The following is a 19,941-nucleotide window of genomic DNA, read 5'->3' on the forward strand; positions in this document are numbered from 1 at the left end:
TTGGCCCCCCATACTGCGACGGGATTTTCCCCCTTTTTCCTTATGTACGGCCGCGAGCCGGAGCCACCTGTTCAGGCCCAACTGCAGATCCCGGCGCCGCACGGAAAGACTCAATTGGCCGAACACGTTAAATTCAACCTGGAAAAATTAACGGAGGCTCGGGATGCTGCCATGCAAAATTCTGCCAGGCGGCAGAGGGCTAATGAGCGCCTCAGAATGGGTCGCGCGCATGTAATACAGTGGAAGCCGGGGGACAGGGCGTGGTTGCACTGTCCCCAGGTACCGCTCGCGTCCTCCTCTAAACTGCTGCGACCGTGGCGGGGTCCCGTCGAGGTGGTTGAGGTCCTGAGACCTCAGTGCGTGCGCATTCAATGGGGGAGGCGCCGGTGGTTTGTACACCCTGCCAGGCTAAAACCCTTCGTTGCGGTGCGAGATCCCACTACACACGCGCGTGGCCAAGCATGTGGGGGGGCGTCCGACTCAGAGGGGTCTTCTCCGTTGCTCCCGCCTAACGTGCTGCCGGCTGTCCCACCCCCAGGCGCACCGGGAGTGACGGGCTCACGCCCGACGACCCCCGCAGGGGATGCTGAGGGTCTTGCGACGTCGGCAACAGACTCGCTCTGTGACGAACACCTGCCGGCCAACGACCTGCCGGCCGACGACCTGCCGGCCGCGCCTGTCCCGTGTGACGGGCCGGCGGCGAGAACGCGCGCAAAAATGCGCAGACTCTTGTGAAAAAAAAAAAGAGAGAAGAAAAAAAATTTTTTTTTTGGGTCTTTTGTGCTTTCTCTTCCGGTGTACATTCGCATGTTGTGCTCACGGTGTGGGGCGTCCGTGCTGTGTTCCCGGCACGTGCCGCGCTGCGTTGTACGATTATTGTGTTGTGTGCGTTGTGTGTGTTGTGTGTGTTGTGTGTGTTGTGCGTCGTCTGTGGGGGGGCTGGAGGGGGACTCCAGGTAAAGATACACGTGTATATACGCTCGTCCTACGGTTTTCGTATTTATTCGCGGGGGGGGGGTTTGTCGGATTATTTTTTTTTCTTTCTTCCTGGTGTTATGCTCGTTGCGTTATTGTTAAAAAAAAAAAAAATGAGGCACACGCTGGGGTATCGAGGGCTGAATAAACTTTTATTGTCGATGTTGCAGCCGGGACGGCTGCGAGCTGTACAGGGGGGGGTGATGTAGGGGTCTTACGGAGGGAATATGTGTCGAGCTGATATGTATGGGATCCAACGGGAAACTAGCACAGTGGGCGGGGCTACGTCAGTGCACGGGCAGGTGCCCTCTACGACGTCCGCGCTTCGGACGTTACGATCCCCCGGGGCCCCACCCCTCAGGTATAAAAGGGAAATGTATCGGGGGGCTGGGGAGAGTTTGGTGAGCTAAGAAGAGAAGACGGAAGACGTCCCAGATAGAGCCCTGGTCTCCCCCTGCTACGCCGTCCTTGTCAGGACCGCGCAGGCTCGAGTCAGTGGCGTGGTGCCAGAGCCAGAGCCAGGGTTGGTCTGGACTCTGAGTACCGGGCCCGACTGACCAGTGTCGGGCCAAGATAGCCTCCCCTAGTCCACGAGAGGAGGACTCTGAGGCAGGCTAGGTTTAGCGTAGAGGTGTGTCCTCAGATAGACGGGTGAGGGGGCCGATACCCCCTCAGTGTGTATGTCACAACGTGTGGTGTTAAATAAACAAGTGTGCCTCCAACTCCGGTGTGAACGAGTCATAAGAGTACTACACAGACACTCACATCACAGACACAGAGACTCACATCACAGACACAGACACTCACATCACAGACACAGAGACTCACATCCCAGACACAGAGACTCACATCACAGACACAGAGACTCACATCACAGACACAGACACTCACATCACAGACACAGACACTCACATCACAGACACAGAGACTCACATCACAGACACAGAGACTCGCAGCACAGACACAGAGACTCACATCACAGACACAGACACTCACATCACAGACACAGACACTCACAGCACAGACACAGAGACTCACATCACAGACACAGAGAATCACATCACAGACACAGACACTCACATCACAGACACAGAGACTCACATCACAGACACAGACACTCACATCACAGACACAGACACTCACAGCACAGACACAGACACTCACAGCACAGACACAGACACTCACATCACAGACACAGAGACTCACATCACAGACACAGACACTCACATCACAGACACAGACACTCACATCACAGACACAGAGACTCACATCACAGACACAGACACTCACATCACAGACACAGACACTCACAGCACAGACACAGACACTCACAGCACAGACACAGACACTCACAGCACAGACACAGACACTCACAGCACAGACACAGACACTCACATCACAGACACAGACACTCACATCACAGACACAGACACTCACATCACAGACACAGACACTCACAGCACAGACACAGGGACTCACATCACAGACACAGACGCTCACATCACAGACACAGACACTCACATCACAGACACAGACACTCACATCACAGACACAGACACTCACATCACAGACACAGACACTCACATCACAGACACAGAGACTCACATCACAGACACAGACACTCACATCACAGACACAGACACTCACATCACAGACACAGAGACTCACATCACAGACACAGACACTCACATCACAGACACAGAGACTCACATCACAGACACAGACACTCACATCACAGACACAGAGACTCACATCACAGACACAGAGACTCACATCACAGACACAGACACTCACATCACAGACACAGAGACTCACATCACAGAGACTCACAGACACAGACACTCACATCACAGACACAGACACTCACAGCACAGACACAGACACTCACAGCACAGACACAGACACTCACAGCACAGACACAGACACTCACAGCACAGACACAGAGACTCACATCACAGACACAGACACTCACATCACAGACACACACATCACAGACACAGAGACTCACATCACAGACACAGACACTCACATCACAGACACAGACACTCACATCACAGACACAGACACTCACATCACAGACACAGAGACTCACATCACAGAGACTCACAGACACAGACACTCACATCACAGACACAGACACTCACAGCACAGACACAGACACTCACAGCACAGACACAGACACTCACAGCACAGACACAGACACTCACAGCACAGACACAGAGACTCACATCACAGACACAGAGACTCACATCACAGACACAGAGACTCACATCACAGACACAGAGACTCACATCACAGACACAGAGACTCACATCACAGACACAGACACTCACATCACAGACACAGAGACTCACATCACAGAGACTCACAGACACAGACACTCACATCACAGACACAGACACTCACATCACAGACACAGAGACTCACAGACACAGACACAGAGACTCACAGCACAGACACAGACACTCACAGACACAGAGACTCACATCACAGACACAGAGACTCACAACACAGACACAGAGACTCACAGACACAGAGACTCACAACACAGACACAGACACTCACATTACAGAGACTCACATCACAGACACAGAGACTCACAACACAGACACAGAGACTCACAGACACAGAGACTCACAGACACAGACACAGAGACTCACATCACAGAGACTCACATCACAGACACAGAGACTCACAACACAGACACAGAGACTCACAGACACAGAGACTCACAACACAGACACAGACACTCACATCACAGAGACTCACATCACAGACACAGAGACTCACAACACAGACACAGAGACTCACAGACACAGAGACTCACAGACACAGAGGATTTCTCTCTGGGTCGGTGCCCTGGTTTTTCATGACACGCTTTTATTGAACTCACTCTGTCTGTTGTCGTTGTTGTCGTATCCTCAAATCTTGTTACTCAATTCTAACCCACTTCCCAATGTGGTATCGACTGCAAACTTGGCATACTTACGTCATACCGATGACAACACTATATTTTATCATAAAAAATAAAATAAAGTATTTTTAAACATTCATTTCTACATGTTATGTTTCGGCTTGGGTCTAATTGTCCACGCTCAACCGACGTTGGCTTCGGGGCCACTTCCTGGAGTCGTGGAGTTCTGCCATTACTAGTGCGTTTCATTTAATTCGTGTACGTACACACACACACGTGTACACACACACACACGTGTACACACACACACACGTGTACGTACACACACACGTGTACACACACACACACGTGTACACACACACACGTGTACACACACACACACGTGTACACACACACACACGTGTACGTACACACACACGTGTACACACGCACACACGCACGTGTACACACACACACGTGTACGTACACACGCACACGTGTACGTACACGCGCACACGTGTACGTACACACACACGTGTACACACGCACACACACACGTGTACACACACACACGTGTACGCGCACACACGCACGTGTACGCACACACACGCACGTGTACGCACACACACGCACGTGTACGCACACACACGCACGTGTACGTGCACACACGCACGTGTACGTGCACACACGCACGTGTACGCGCACACACGCACGTGTACGTACACACACACACGTGTACGTACACACACACACGTGTACGTGCACACACACACGTGTACGTACACACACACACGTGTACGTGCACACACACACGTGTACGTACACACACACGTGTACGTACACACACACACGTGTACGTACACACACACACGTGTACGTGCACACACACACGTGTACGTACACACACACACGTGTACGTACACACACACACGTGTACGTACACACACGTGTACGTACACACACACACGTGTACGTACACACACACACGTGTACGTGCACACACACACGTGTACGTACACACACACGTGTACGTACACGCGCAAACGTGTACGTACACGCGCACACGTGTACGTACACACACACACACGTGCACACACACACGTGCACACACACACACACACGTGTACGTGCACACACACACACGTGTACGTGCACACACACACACACGTGTACGTACACACACACACGTGTACGTACACACACACACACGTGTACGTACACACACACACACGTGTACGTACACACACACACGTGTACGTACACACACACACGTGTACGTACACGCGCACACGTGTACGTACACACACACACACGTGTACACACACACACACACACACGTGTACGTGCACACACACACGTGTACGTACACACACACACACGTGTACGTACACACACACACGTGTACGTACACACACACACGTGTACGTACACGCGCACACGTGTACGTACACACACACACACGTGTACACACACACACACACACACGTGCACACACACACGTGTACGTGCGCACACACACGTGTACGTACACACACACACACGTGTACGTACACACACACACGTGTACGTACACACACACACGTGCACACACACACGTGTACGTGCACACACACACACGTGTACGTGCACACACACACGTGTACGTACACACACACACGTGCACACACACACGTGTACGTACACACACACACACGTGTACGTGCACACACACACGTGTACGTACACACACACACGTGCACACACACACGTGTACGTGCACACACACACGTGTACGTACACACACACACACGTGTACGTACACACACACACACGTGTACGTGCACACACACACGTGTACGTACACACACACACACGTGTACACACACACACACACGTGCACACACACACGTGTACGTGCACACACACACGTGTACGTGCACACACACATGCACGTGTACGTGCACACACGCACACGCACGTGCACACACACACGTGTACGTGCACACACACACGTGTACGTACGTACACACACACACGTGTACGTACACACACACACACGTGTACACACACACACACGTGCACACACACACGTGTACGTGCGCACACACACGTGTACGTACACACACACACGTGTACGTACACACGCACACGCACGTGTACGTACGTGCACACACACACGTACGTGTACGTACACACACACACGTATGTACACACACACACACGTGCGCACACACACACACGTGTACGTACGTGCACACACACACGTACGTGTACGTACACACACACACGTACGTACACACACACACACGTGCACACACACACACACACGCGCACACACACACACACGTACGTGTACGTACACACACACACGTGCACACACACACACACACGTGCGCACACACACACACACACACGCGTGTACGTACGTGCGTGCTCGGCTGTGCGCGTCTGGCCGGAGCGGAAGCTGCCCGTGCGCCGCAGGGAGCCGCTGTGGCCCAGCCAGGCGGCCACCGTGGGGACGCCCCCCCCCGGCACAGCCGGCACCGGCGGGGCCGCTACCCCCCCCAGCGGCACCGGCGGGGCGAGGGCCGGGTCGGCGCCAGCGTCGGGGCCGTGCCGTGAGGCCCCTGCTGAAGCCGCTTCCTCTGTCAACAACAACAACGACGAACAACAACGACAACAATGAATGACGACAACAACACAGAGTGTCGGGGCAAAGTGGCTCGGTCAAACATACCCTTCGGTTTTTTCGGTAAAGTCACGTGGGTAAAAAAAATAATGAAATTAAAATTGATAAGAGTAGTGATGGGAATAAAACGATCAAAGTCACGACGTTTCGGAGGCAACGCAAGTGTCCGTCATCAGGTGGGACTGTCACAGCCAGATTTGCTGTATCAAGCGAGGCAGAGATTCCAAGATGCAAGTTCTTAAATACAAGTTGAGGGGGGAGGAGGGGGGGGAGGGGCTTATCTGAGTGTGGTAGCCAATGAATGGAACGTATTGGGGGGGGGGGGGGGGCGGGGCTAAAAGAGAACAACAGGTCACATGCTAAGGGTGCACATGCTAAGGGTGCACATGCTAAAGGTGCACATGCTAAAGGTGCACATGCTAAAGGTGCACATGCTAAGGGTGCACATGCTAAGGGTGCACATGCTAGTGGTGCACATGCTAAGGGTGCACATGCTAAAGGTGCACATGCTAAGGGTGCACATGCTAAAGGTGCACATGCTAAGGGTGCACATGCTAAGGGTGCACATGCTAAAGGTGCACATGCTAAAGGTGCACATGCTAAGGGTACACATGCTAAAGGTGCACATGCTAAGGGTGCACATGCTAAAGGTACACATGCTAAGGGTGCACATGCTAAAGGTACACATGCTAAGGGTGCACATGCTAAGGGTACACATGCTGAAGGTGCACATGCTAAAGGTACACATGCTAAGGGTGCACATGCTAAGGGTACACATGCTAAAGGTGCACATGCTAAGGGTGCACATGCTAAATGTGCACATGCTAACGGTGCACATGCTAAAGGTGCACATGCTAAGGGTGCACATGCTAAGGGTGCACATGCTAAGGGTGCACATGCTAGTGGTGCACATGCTAAGGGTGCACATGCTAAAGGTGCACATGCTAAGGGTGCACATGCTAAAGGTGCACATGCTAAGGGTGCACATGCTAAGGGTGCACATGCTAAAGGTGCACATGCTAAAGGTGCACATGCTAAAGGTGCATATGCTAAGGGTGCACATGCTAAGGGTGCACATGCTAAGAGTGCACATGCTACGGGTGCACATGCAAAGGGTGCACATGCTAAGGGTGCACATGCTAAGGGTGCACATGCTAAGGGTGCACATGCTAAAGGTGCACATGCTAAGGGTGCACATGCTAAAGGTGCACATGCTAAAGGTGCACATGCTAAGGGTGCACATGCTAAAGGTGCACATGCTAAAGGTGCACATGCTAAGGGTACACATGCTAAAGGTGCACATGCTAAGGGTGCACATGCTAAAGGTACACATGCTAAGGGTGCACATGCTAAGGGTACACATGCTGAAGGTGCACATGCTAAAGGTACACATGCTAAGGGTGCACATGCTAAGGGTACACATGCTAAAGGTGCACATGCTAAGGGTGCACATGCTAAGTGTGCACATGCTAAGGGTGCACATGCTAAAGGTGCACATGCTAAAGGTGCACATGCTAAGGGTGCACATGCTAAGGTGCACATGCTAAGGGTACACATGCTAAAGGTGCACATGCTAAGGGTGCACATGCTAAAGGTACACATGCTAAGGGTGCACATGCTAAGGGTACACATGCTGAAGGTGCACATGCTAAAGGTACACATGCTAAGGGTGCACATGCTAAGGGTACACATGCTAAAGGTGCACATGCTAAGGGTGCACATGCTAAGTGTGCACATGCTAAGGGTGCACATGCTAAAGGTGCACATGCTAAAGGTGCACATGCTAAGGGTGCACATGCTAAGGTGCACATGCTAAGGGTACACATGCTAAAGGTGCACATGCTAAGGGTGCACATGCTAAAGGTACACATGCTAAGGGTGCACATGCTAAGGGTACACATGCTAAGGGTACACTTGCTAAAGGTGTCATTCCGACAGACCTGTTCTTCACCTGAGGACGGCTGCTTGCGTTGTTGCCGAAACGTCGTGAGAATTGTATTTTATTATGTTTTATTTTTATTATTTTATTATTTCCCTTCTACGTGACTTTACCGAAAGAACCGAGAAGAAAAATACAAAAAATAAAATTAAAATAACTAAATAAAATCACGACGTTTCGGAGGCAACACAAGCTTCCATCTTCAGGTGGAACAGCCACAGCAAAATTAAACTAAACTATGTTTTATTTTGTAAGGCCTCGCTGAGCTGAAATGTCGCTCTTTTTAAATAAGCACACCTGGACATCATCACCACCACCATCACCACCACCATCACCACCACCATCACCACCACCATCATCACCACCACCATCACCACCACCATCACCACCACCACCACCACCATCACCACCACCACCACCATCACCACCACCACCACCATCACCACCACCACCATCACCACCACCATCACCACCACCACCATCACCACCACCAGCATCATCACCACCATCATCACCACCATCACCACCACCATCACCACCACCATCATCACCACCACCATCACCACCACCACCACCATCACCACCACCATCACCACCACCATCACCACCACCACCACCATCACCACCACCACCATCACCACCACCAGCATCATCACCACCACCATCACCACCACCACCATCACCACCACCACCACCACCATCACCACCACCATCACCACCATCATCACCATCACCATTACCACCATCATCACCACCATCGTCACGGGGACATTTACAGCAACGGTCAAATACTCTCTCAACGCGCGAAGTCGATTTGAAACGTGGAGGGAATAAGAAATATATAAATTACTTTTTTTCTTAAACACGCTTTAATGAAATGTACCCTACTCGTAATGGAAGAACTCCACGACTCCAGGAAGTGGCCCCGAAGCTTGCCACAACGTCAGGGGCCGTGGTGATTTACAGCCAACGTGAGTTGAGCGTGGACAATTAGACCCAAGCCGGAACATAACATGTCAAAATGAATGTTTAAAAACACTTACAATTATTTTTTATGATAGGATATGGTATTGTCATCAGTATGACATGAGTATCCCAAAGTTTGCAGGTGGAGGTGGGTTAAAATTGAGTTACAAGATTTGAGGATACGACAACAACAGACAGAGTGAGTTAAATAAAAGCGCGCAATAAAAAACCAGGGCACCGACCCAGAGAGAAATACACGCGACCACCACGTGGGCAAGTGCTGCTAGCAGAGTAGCAGCAGCAGCACTAACCACGTGGGCAAGTGCTACTAGCAGAGCAGCAGCAGCAGCAGCACTAACCACGTGGGCAAGTGCTGCTAGCAGAGCAGCAGCAGCAGCACTAACCACGTGGGCAAGTGCTGCTAGCAGAGCAGCAGCAGCAGCACTAACCACGTGGGCAAGTGCTGCTAGCAGAGCAGCAGCAGCAGCAGCACTAACCACGTGGGCAAGTGCTGCTAGCAGAGTAGCAGCAGCACTAACCACGTGGGCAAGTGCTGCTAGCAGAGCAGCAGCAGCAGCACTAACCACGTGGGCAAGTGCTACTAGCAGAGCAGCAGCAGCAGCACTAACCACGTGGGCAAGTGCCACTAGCAGAGCAGCAGCAGCAGCAACCACGCCCGGCCGCTTTTGTCTCCCTCGTGGCGATGTTTGTATGCACAGCACCAGCCAGCCAACCCATTTGAGGCCGAGTCGACCCTAGGGGAGGCCCAGGAGGGGGGTTAAAAAAAAACCCGTCACCGGCGTTTGCGGTGGCCGTGACCAGGAGTCGAACTCGGGTCTCTGCCGGGTTCCGGTCGCAGCGCGCTAACCGCTGCGCCACCACTCCCCCCACACACTCACGCGCACGCACGGATGAGCATGCGTGCGCGTGCGTGCGTGTGCATTTCCACGTGTCAGCATCGCCCGGCCGCATTGTTCGTGGCCGCACGCCCTGCCGCGGGTTTGCGTGCCACGGGACCATCACTCTCAGGGGCTGTCAGCGCCGGGTTCCGCCACACACACCGCCCGCCCGGTATCCCAGAATGCCTTGCTGCTGCTGCCACCTTCACATCGCCTTGTGTGGGGTGCGGGGCGACGGGGGAGGGGAGGGTTGTGGTGGGGAGGAAAAGGAGTCTGGGTTCGAATCCTGGGTTGGGGTGTGGTGAGGCTGTGGGTTTCTGTGTGGTGAGACTATGGGTCTCTGTGTGATGAGTCTATGGGTCTGTGTGTGATGAGTCTATGGGTCTCTGTGTGTGATGAGTCTATGGGTCTCTGTGTGGTGAGTCTGTGGGTCTCTGTGTGATGAGTCTGTGGGTCTCTGCGTGATGAGACTATGGGTCTCTGTGTGATGAGTCTATGGGTCTCTGTGTGATGAGTCTATGGGTCTCTGTGTGATGAGTCTGTGGGTCTCTGTGTGATGAGTCTGTGGGTCTCTATGTGATGAGTCTGTGGGTCTCTGTGTGATGAGTCTATGGGTCTCTGTGTGATGAGTCTATGGGTCTCTGTGTGATGAGTCTGTGGGTCTCTGTGTGATGAGTCTGTGGGTCTCTATGTGATGAGTCTGTGGGTCTCTGTGTGATGAGTCTATGGGTCTCTGTGTGATGAGTCTATGGGTCTCTGTGTGATGAGTCTATGGCTCTCTATGTGATGAGTCTGTGGGTCTCTGTGTGATGAGTCTGTGGGTCTCTGCGTGATGAGACTATGGGTCTCTGTGTGATGAGTCTGTGGGTCTCTGCATGATGAGACTATGGGTCTGTGTGTGATGAGTCTATGGGTCTCTGTGTGTTGAGTCTATGGGTCTCTGTGTGTTGAGTCTGTGGGTCTCTGTGTGGTTCTGGCCACCCACCCCCTCGTGTGTCACAGTGCCGGCCTTCATCGCTGCTGTTACTCGCTAACAGCACTTGCCCCAACAGCCTGCTAAGGCTATACAGGGAAGGAGATCTTTGTCTTTGTGTGCGTCTGTTCATGATGGCTGTGTCCGAGACATTGTGCCAGCAATGTTGACATCCTGGGTTCAACATCTGGCAGCACCATCTACAAATGTGTCGTCAAACCCGCCACCACCCGACACAGCCAATGAGTTCAGGGCTCATGTCGCGTCAACATAAGATGCCAATGAGCTACTGCAGCAGCACCACGCCGCTGCGTTGCAGAGCAAATCCACGACATTCACACTCCGAGTGCGACGCATCACCGTGCGGCAGCAGCCGGAGCGGTGGAGAGATCCTCCTCCCGCCGTCGTTCCTTCAACAGAGGGATGGATGCGATGGCGAATTCGAATTCACCCCGGTATGGGCCCCTCTCTGCACCGCTGATGCTTGGGCAGAGGTGGTACAGGGGATGGGGTTCAGGGCAGAGGTCGCAAACGGGTTTTGATTCCTTACCCGTACCCGTACCCGGCCGCACCAGGGTCGCAAACGGGTACCCGTACCCGGGTAGGGTACGGGTATCGGGTACCGGGTACCTGATTGCGACCTCTGGGATGAAGCCATTTTGCAGGCGCGGGTGGGTTGATTCTAGGAACTTGAATTGTGAGAAGAGACAAGACGTTGGGAAATGAGTGACAAACGGCGACTCACCAGTGACTCACGGCCTACCCGTACCCGGCCGCACCAGGGTCGCAAACGGCTACCCGTACCCGGCCGGGTACGGGTAGCCGGGTATCGGGTAGGGTACGGGTATCGGGTACCCGATTGCGACCTCTGCCCTATACACCGCTGATGCTTCGGCAGAGGTGGTACAGGGGATGGGGTTTAGTGAGATTTAAAAAACTCACCAGTCCCCCCCCCCCAGCCCCCCCAGGAGATGGAGTGGAACCTGCGAGCTGTGGATCAAGAGGTTCGTGGAGCACGACGGTCGGAGAGACGGAGCGAGTCTGACGGGGTGGAATGCGACGAGGCGGCCGTGCAGTCACTGCCGAGATCATGGACTCACTACACACGAAGACACTCAGTCTGTGCGAGTCTGTGGGTCTCTGTGTGAGTCTGTGGGTCTCTGTGTGAGTCTATGGGTCTCTGTGTGAGACTGTGGGTCTCTGTGTGAGTCTATGGGTCTCTGTGCGAGTATGTGGGTCTCTGTGTGAGTCTATGGGTCTCTGTGTGAGTCTATGGGTCTCTGTGTGAGTCTATGGGTCTCTGTGTGAGTCTATGGGTCTCTCTGTGTGAGTCTATGGGTCTCTGTGTGAGTCTGTGGGTCTCTGTGTGAGACTGTGGGTCTATGTGTGAGTCTGTGGGTCTCTGTGTGAGTCTATGGGTCTCTGTGTGAGTCTGTGGGTCTCTGTGTGAGTCTGTGGGTCTCTGTGTGAGTATGTTGGTCTCTGTGTGAGTCTATGGGTCTCTGTGTGAGACTGTGGGTCTCTGTGTGAGTATGTGGGTCTCTGTGTGAGTATGTGGGTCTCTGTGTGAGACTGTGGGTCTCTGTGCGAGTATGTGGGTCTCTGTGTGAGTCTATGGGTCTCTGTGTGAGTCTGTGGGTCTCTGTGTGAGTCTATGGGTCTCTGTGTGAGTCTGTGGGTCTCTGTGTGAGTCTGTGGGTCTCTGTGTGAGTATGTGGGTCTCTGTGTGAGTCTATGGGTCTCTGTGTGAGACTGTGGGTCTCTGTGTGAGTATGTGGGTCTCTGTGTGAGTCTGTGGGTCTCTGTGTGAGACTGTGGGTCTCTGTGTGAGTATGTGGGTCTCTGTGTGAGTCTATGGGTCTCTGTGTGAGTCTGTGGGTCTCTGTGTGAGTCTGTGGGTCTCTGTGCGAGTATGTGGGTCTCTGTGTGAGTCTATGGGTCTCTGTGTGAGTCTGTGGGTCTCTGTGTGAGACTGTGGGTCTCTGTGTGAGTCTGTAGGTCTCTGTGTGTGTCTATGGGTCTCTGTGTGAGTCTATGGGTCTCTGTGTGAGTCTATGGGTCTCTGTGTGAGTCTGTGGGTCTCTGTGTGAGTCTGTGTCTCTGTGTGAGTCTGTGGGTCTCTGTGTGAGTCTATGGATGTCTGTGCGAGTCTATGGGTGTCTGTGTGAGTCTGTGGGTCTCTGTGCGAGTATGTGGGTCTCTGTGTGAGTCTGTGGGTCTCTGTGTGAGTCTGTGGGTCTCTGTGTGAGTCTATGGGTCTCTGTGTGAGTCTATGGGTCTCTGTGTGAGTCTGTGGGTCTCTGTGTGAGTCTGTGTCTCTGTGTGAGTCTGTGGGTCTCTGTGTGAGTCTATGGGTCTCTGTGTGAGTCTGTGGGTCTCTGTGTGAGTCTATGGGTCTCTGTGCGAGTCTGTGGGTCTCTGTGTGAGTCTGTGGGTCTCTGTGTGAGTCTATGGGTCTCTGTGTGAGTCTATGGGTCTCTGTGTGAGTCTATGGGTCTCTGTGTGAGTCTGTGGGTCTCTGTGTGAGTCTGTGGGTCTCTGTGCGAGTCTGTGGGTCTCTGTGTGAGCCTATGGGTCTCTGTGTGAGTCTGTGGGTCTCTGTGCGAGTCTGTGTGTCTCTGTGTGAGTCTGTGGGTCTCTGTGTGAGTCTGTGGGTCTCTGTGTGAGTCTGTGGGTCTCTGTGTGAGTCTATGGGTCTCTGTGTGAGTCTATGGGTCTCTGTGTGAGTCTGTGGGTCTCTGTGTGGGTCTGTGGGTCTCTGTGTGAGTCTATGGGTCTCTGTGTGAGTCTATGGGTCTCTGTGTGAGTCTATGGGTCTCTCTGTGTGTCTGTGGGTCTCTGTGTGAGTCTATGGGTCTCTGTGTGAGTCTATGGGTCTCTGTGTGAGTCTATGGGTCTCTGTGTGAGTCTATGGGTCTCTCTGTGTGAGTCTATGGGTCTCTGTGTGAGTCTGTGGGTCTCTGTGTGAGACTGTGGGTCTCTGTGTGAGTCTGTGGGTCTCTGTGTGAGTCTATGGGTCTCTGTGTGAGTCTGTGGGTCTCTGTGTGAGTCTGTGGGTCTCTGTGTGAGTATGTGGGTCTCTGTGTGAGTCTATGGGTCTCTGTGTGAGACTGTGGGTCTCTGTGTGAGTATGTGGGTCTCTGTGTGAGTATGTGGGTCTCTGTGTGAGACTGTGGGTCTCTGTGCGAGTATGTGGGTCTCTGTGTGAGTCTATGGGTCTCTGTGTGAGTCTGTGGGTCTCTGTGTGAGTCTATGGGTCTCTGTGTGAGTCTGTGGGTCTCTGTGTGAGTCTGTGGGTCTCTGTGTGAGTATGTGGGTCTCTGTGTGAGTCTATGGGTCTCTGTGTGAGACTGTGGGTCTCTGTGTGAGTATGTGGGTCTCTGTGTGAGTCTGTGGGTCTCTGTGTGAGACTGTGGGTCTCTGTGTGAGTATGTGGGTCTCTGTGTGAGTCTATGGGTCTCTGTGTGAGTCTGTGGGTCTCTGTGTGAGTCTGTGGGTCTCTGTGCGAGTATGTGGGTCTCTGTGTGAGTCTATGGGTCTCTGTGTGAGTCTGTGGGTCTCTGTGTGAGACTGTGGGTCTCTGTGTGAGTCTGTGGGTCTCTGTGTGTGTCTATGGGTCTCTGTGTGAGTCTATGGGTCTCTGTGTGAGTCTATGGGTCTCTGTGTGAGTCTGTGGGTCTCTGTGTGAGTCTGTGTCTCTGTGTGAGTCTGTGGGTCTCTGTGTGAGTCTATGGATGTCTGTGCGAGTCTATGGGTGTCTGTGTGAGTCTGTGGGTCTCTGTGCGAGTATGTGGGTCTCTGTGTGAGTCTGTGGGTCTCTGTGTGAGTCTGTGGGTCTCTGTGTGAGTCTATGGGTCTCTGTGTGAGTCTATGGGTCTCTGTGTGAGTCTGTGGGTCTCTGTGTGAGTCTGTGTCTCTGTGTGAGTCTGTGGGTCTCTGTGTGAGTCTATGGGTCTCTGTGTGAGTCTGTGGGTCTCTGTGTGAGTCTATGGGTCTCTGTGCGAGTATGTGGGTCTCTGTGTGAGTCTGTGGGTCTCTGTGTGAGTCTGTGGGTCTCTGTGTGAGTCTATGGGTCTCTGTGTGAGTCTATGGGTCTCTGTGTGAGTCTATGGGTCTCTGTGTGAGTCTGTGGGTCTCTGTGTGAGTCTGTGGGTCTCTGTGCGAGTCTGTGGGTCTCTGTGTGAGCCTATGGGTCTCTGTGTGAGTCTGTGGGTCTCTGTGCGAGTCTGTGTGTCTCTGTGTGAGTCTGTGGGTCTCTGTGTGAGTCTGTGGGTCTCTGTGTGAGTCTGTGGGTCTCTGTGTGAGTCTATGGGTCTCTGTGTGAGTCTATGGGTCTCTGTGTGAGTCTGTGGGTCTCTGTGTGGGTCTGTGGGTCTCTGTGTGAGTCTATGGGTCTCTGTGTGAGTCTATGGGTCTCTGTGTGAGTCTATGGGTCTCTCTGTGTGTCTGTGGGTCTCTGTGTGAGTCTGTGGGTCTCTGTGTGAGTCTATGGGTCTCTATGTGAGTCTATGGGTCTCTGTGTGAGTCTGTGGGTCTCTGTGTGAGTCTGTGTCTCTGTGTGAGTCTATAGGTCGCTGTGTGAGTCTATGGGTCTCTGTGTGAGTCTATGATGTCTCTGTGTGAGTCTATGGGTCTCTGTGTGAGTCTGTGGGTCTCACTGGCCGTGTGAACAGCAGCCGTGCTCTTTGACCCCCCCCCCCCCGGTTGTCCTCTCCACCCACAATGCACAGCTCCTCCGCAGCTGCTGCCAACTCCTGTTCGCGAGCAGAGGGAGAGGAAAATAATTCCTCGGCGACAACTTCCTCCCGTGGCAAGCGGCGGCGGCGGCAGCAGCAGTAGCAGCGAAAACACAATCCCACAACGCACTTCCACACGGGGCCGGGCCATTGTGTCCCGTCACACTCAGCGGCACGGCCGTAAATAGTCTGGCGAGAAATGTGCGTGTGTGTGTCAGTGTGTGTGTCAGTGTGTGTGTGTGTCAGTGTGTGTGTCAGTGTGTGTGTGTGTCAGTGTGTGTGTGTCAGTGTGTGTGTGTGTGTCTCAGTGTGTGTGTGTGTGTCAGTGTGTGTGTCAGTGTGTGTGTGTGTCAGTGTGTGTGTGTGTCTCAGTGTGTGTGTGTGTGTGTCAGTGTGTGTGTCAGTGTGTGTGTGTGTCAGTGTGTGTGTGTGTCAGTGTGTGTGTGTGTGTGTCAGTGTGTGTGTGTCAGTGTGTGTGTGTGTGTGTTTGTGTCAGTGTGTGTGTGAGTCAGTGTGTGTGTCAGTGTGTGTGTGTGTCAGTGTCAGTGTGTGTGTGTAAGTGTGTGTGTGTGTCAGTGTGTGTGTGTGCCAGTGTGTGTGTCAGTGTGTGTGTCAGTGTGTGTCAGTGTGTGTGTCAGTGTGTGTGTCAGTGTGTGTGTGTGTCAGTGTGTGTGTCAGTGTGTGTGTGTCAGTGAGTGTGCGTGTCGTGAGTGTGTGTGTCGTGAGTGTGTGTGTCAGTGTGTGTGCCAGTATGTGTGTGTGACAGTGAGTGTGGGTGTCGTGAGTGTGAGTGTGTGTCAGTGAGTGTGTGTCAGTGTGTGTGTGTCAGTGTGGGGAGCGGTGGTACAGCGGTTAGCGCGCTGCGCTCTGAACCTGGCGACACGGGTCCGAACCCCGCTCACGGCCAACACCAGCGACGATTATCCCCTAGATCAACTCAGCATCAAATGATTACCTGGTGCGGACCGGTTCAGATCCTCGTCACCGGCGGTGGAGGTGGTGGCTGTGAGCGGGAATCGAACTCGGGTCTCTGCCAGGTTCGTAGCGCAGCGTAGCGCTAACCACAACACCACCGCTCCCCCCCCCCCCCCGGTATACACAACACACTCGTAACAAAGGTAAAGATCCCCCGTGTAGCCTGTAACAGACTGTTGGGCAAGTGCTGTTCGCGAGCGCCTATGAAGGCCGGCACGGCACACGAGGGGGTGGGTGGCCAGGACCACACGGATACTGTACCCACAGACTCACCACACGGAGACCCACAGACTCATCACACAGAGACCCACAGACTCACCACACAGAGACCCACAGACTCATCACACAGAGACCCACAGACTCATCACACAGAGACCCACAGACTCATCACACAGAGACCCACAGACTCACCACACAGAGACCCACAGACTCATCACACAGAGACCCACAGACTCATCACACAGAGACCCACAGACTTAACACACAGAGACCCACAGACTCATCACAAAGAGACCCATAGACTCATCACAGAGAGACCCACAGACTCATCACAGAGAGACCCATAGACTCATCACACAGAGACACACAGACTCATCACAAAGAGACCCATAGACTCATCACACAGAGACCCACAGACTCACCACACAGAGACCCATAGACTCATCACACAGAGACACACAGACTCATCACACAGAGACCCACAGACTCAACACACAGAGACCCACAGACTCATCACACAGAGACCCACAGACTCACCACACAGAGACCCACAGACTCACCACACAGAGACCCACAGACTCATCACACAGAGACCCACAGACTCACCACACAGAGACCCACAGACTCACCACACAGAGACCCACAGACTCACCGCACAGAGACCCACAGACTCACCACACAGAGACCCACAGACTCACCACACAGAGACCCACAGACTCACCACACAGAGACCCACAGACTCACCACACAGAGACCCACAGACTCATCACACAGAGACCCACAGACTCACCACACAGAAACCCACAGACTCATCACACAGAAACCCACAGACTCATCACACAGAGACCCACAGACTCATCACACAGAGACCCACAGACTTAACACACAGAGACCCACAGACTCATCACACAGAGACCCACAGACTCATCACACAGAGACCCACAGACTCATCACACAGAGACCCACAGACTCATCACACAGAGACCCACAGACTCATCACACAGAGACCCACAGACTCATCACACAGAGACCCACAGACTTAACACACAGAGACCCACAGACTCAATACACAGAGACCCACAGAGTCATCACACAGACACCCACAGACTCAATACACAGAGACCCACAGACTCATCACACAGAGACCCACAGACTCACCACACAGAGACCCATAGACTCATCACACAGAGACACACAGACTCATCACACAGAGACCCACAGACTCAACACACAGAGACCCACAGACTCATCACACAGAGACCCACAGACTCATCACACAGAGACCCACAGACTCATCACACAGAGACCCACAGAGACCCACAGACTCATCACACAGAGACCCACAAACTCATCACACAGAGACCCACAGACTCATCACACAGAGACCCACAGACTCATCACACAGAGACCCACAGAGACCCACAGACTCATCACACAGAGACCCACAGACTCATCACACAGAGACCCACAGAGACCCACAGACTCATAACACAGAGACCCACAAACTCATCACACAGAGACCCACAGACTCATCACACAGAGACCCATAGACTCATCACACAGAGACCCACAGACTCATCACACAGAGGCCCACAGACTCATCACACAGAGACCCACAGACTCATCACACAGAGACCCACAGAGACCCACAGACTCATCACACAGACCCACAAACTCAACACACAGAGACCCACAGACTCATCACACAGAGACCCACAGAGACCCACAGACTCATCACACAGAGACCCACAAACTCATCACACAGAGACCCACAGACTCATCACACAGAGACCCACAGACTCATCACACAGACCCACAGACTCACCACACAGAGACCCACAGACTCACCCCACAGAGACCCATAGACTCATCACACAGAGACCCACAGACTCACCACACAGAGACCCACAGACTCACCCCACAGAGACCCACAGACTCATCACAGAGAGACCCACAGAGTCATCACACAGAGACCCACAGACTCACCACACAGAGACCCACAGACTCACCACACAGCGACACACAGACTCATCACACAGAGACCCACAGACTCAACACACAGAGACCCACAGACTCAACACACAGAGACCCACAGACTCACCACACAGCGACCCACAGACTCAACACACAGAGACCCACAGACTCACCACACAGCGACCCACAGACTCAACACACAGAGACCCACAGACTCAACACACAGAGACCCACAGACTCAACACACAGAGACCCACAGACTCATCACACAGAGACCCACAGACTCATCACACAGAGACCCACAGACTCATCACACAGAGGCCCACAGACTCATCACACAGAGACCCACAGACTCATCACACAGCGACCCACAGACTCAACACACAGAGACCCACAGACTCATCACACAGAGACCCACAGACTCATCACACAGAGACCCACAGACTCATCACACAGAGACCCACAGACTCAACACACAGAGACCCACAGACTCAACACACAGAGACCCACAGACTCATCACACAGAGACCCACAGACTCAACACACAGAGACCCACAGACTCAACACACAGAGACCCACAGACTCATCACACAGAGACCCACAGACTCATCACACAGAGACCCACAGACTCATCACACAGAGGCCCACAGACTCATCACACAGCGACCCACAGACTCAACACACAGAGACCCACAGACTCAACACACAGAGACCCACAGACTCA

The 19,941-nt window shown here is 53.1% G+C and overlaps 1 protein-coding gene across 1 annotated transcript in view; it reads right to left on the bottom strand.

Moving 5' to 3' along the window:
- LOC144951643 (exocyst complex component 2-like) overlaps nt 1-19,941 on the bottom strand; it is a 104,450-nt gene that overhangs the window by 16,093 nt on the left and 68,416 nt on the right. Inside the window, exon 8 of the mRNA XM_078881934.1 lies at nt 6,274-6,492. Coding sequence (XP_078738060.1) covers nt 6,274-6,492 — 219 coding nt within the window. The remainder of the gene's footprint in view (nt 1-6,273; nt 6,493-19,941) is intronic.

The sequence above is a fragment of the Lampetra fluviatilis genome, chromosome 63, assembly GCF_964198595.1.
Source record: "Lampetra fluviatilis chromosome 63, kcLamFluv1.1, whole genome shotgun sequence".
Taxonomy (NCBI): Eukaryota; Metazoa; Chordata; class Hyperoartia; order Petromyzontiformes; family Petromyzontidae; genus Lampetra; species Lampetra fluviatilis.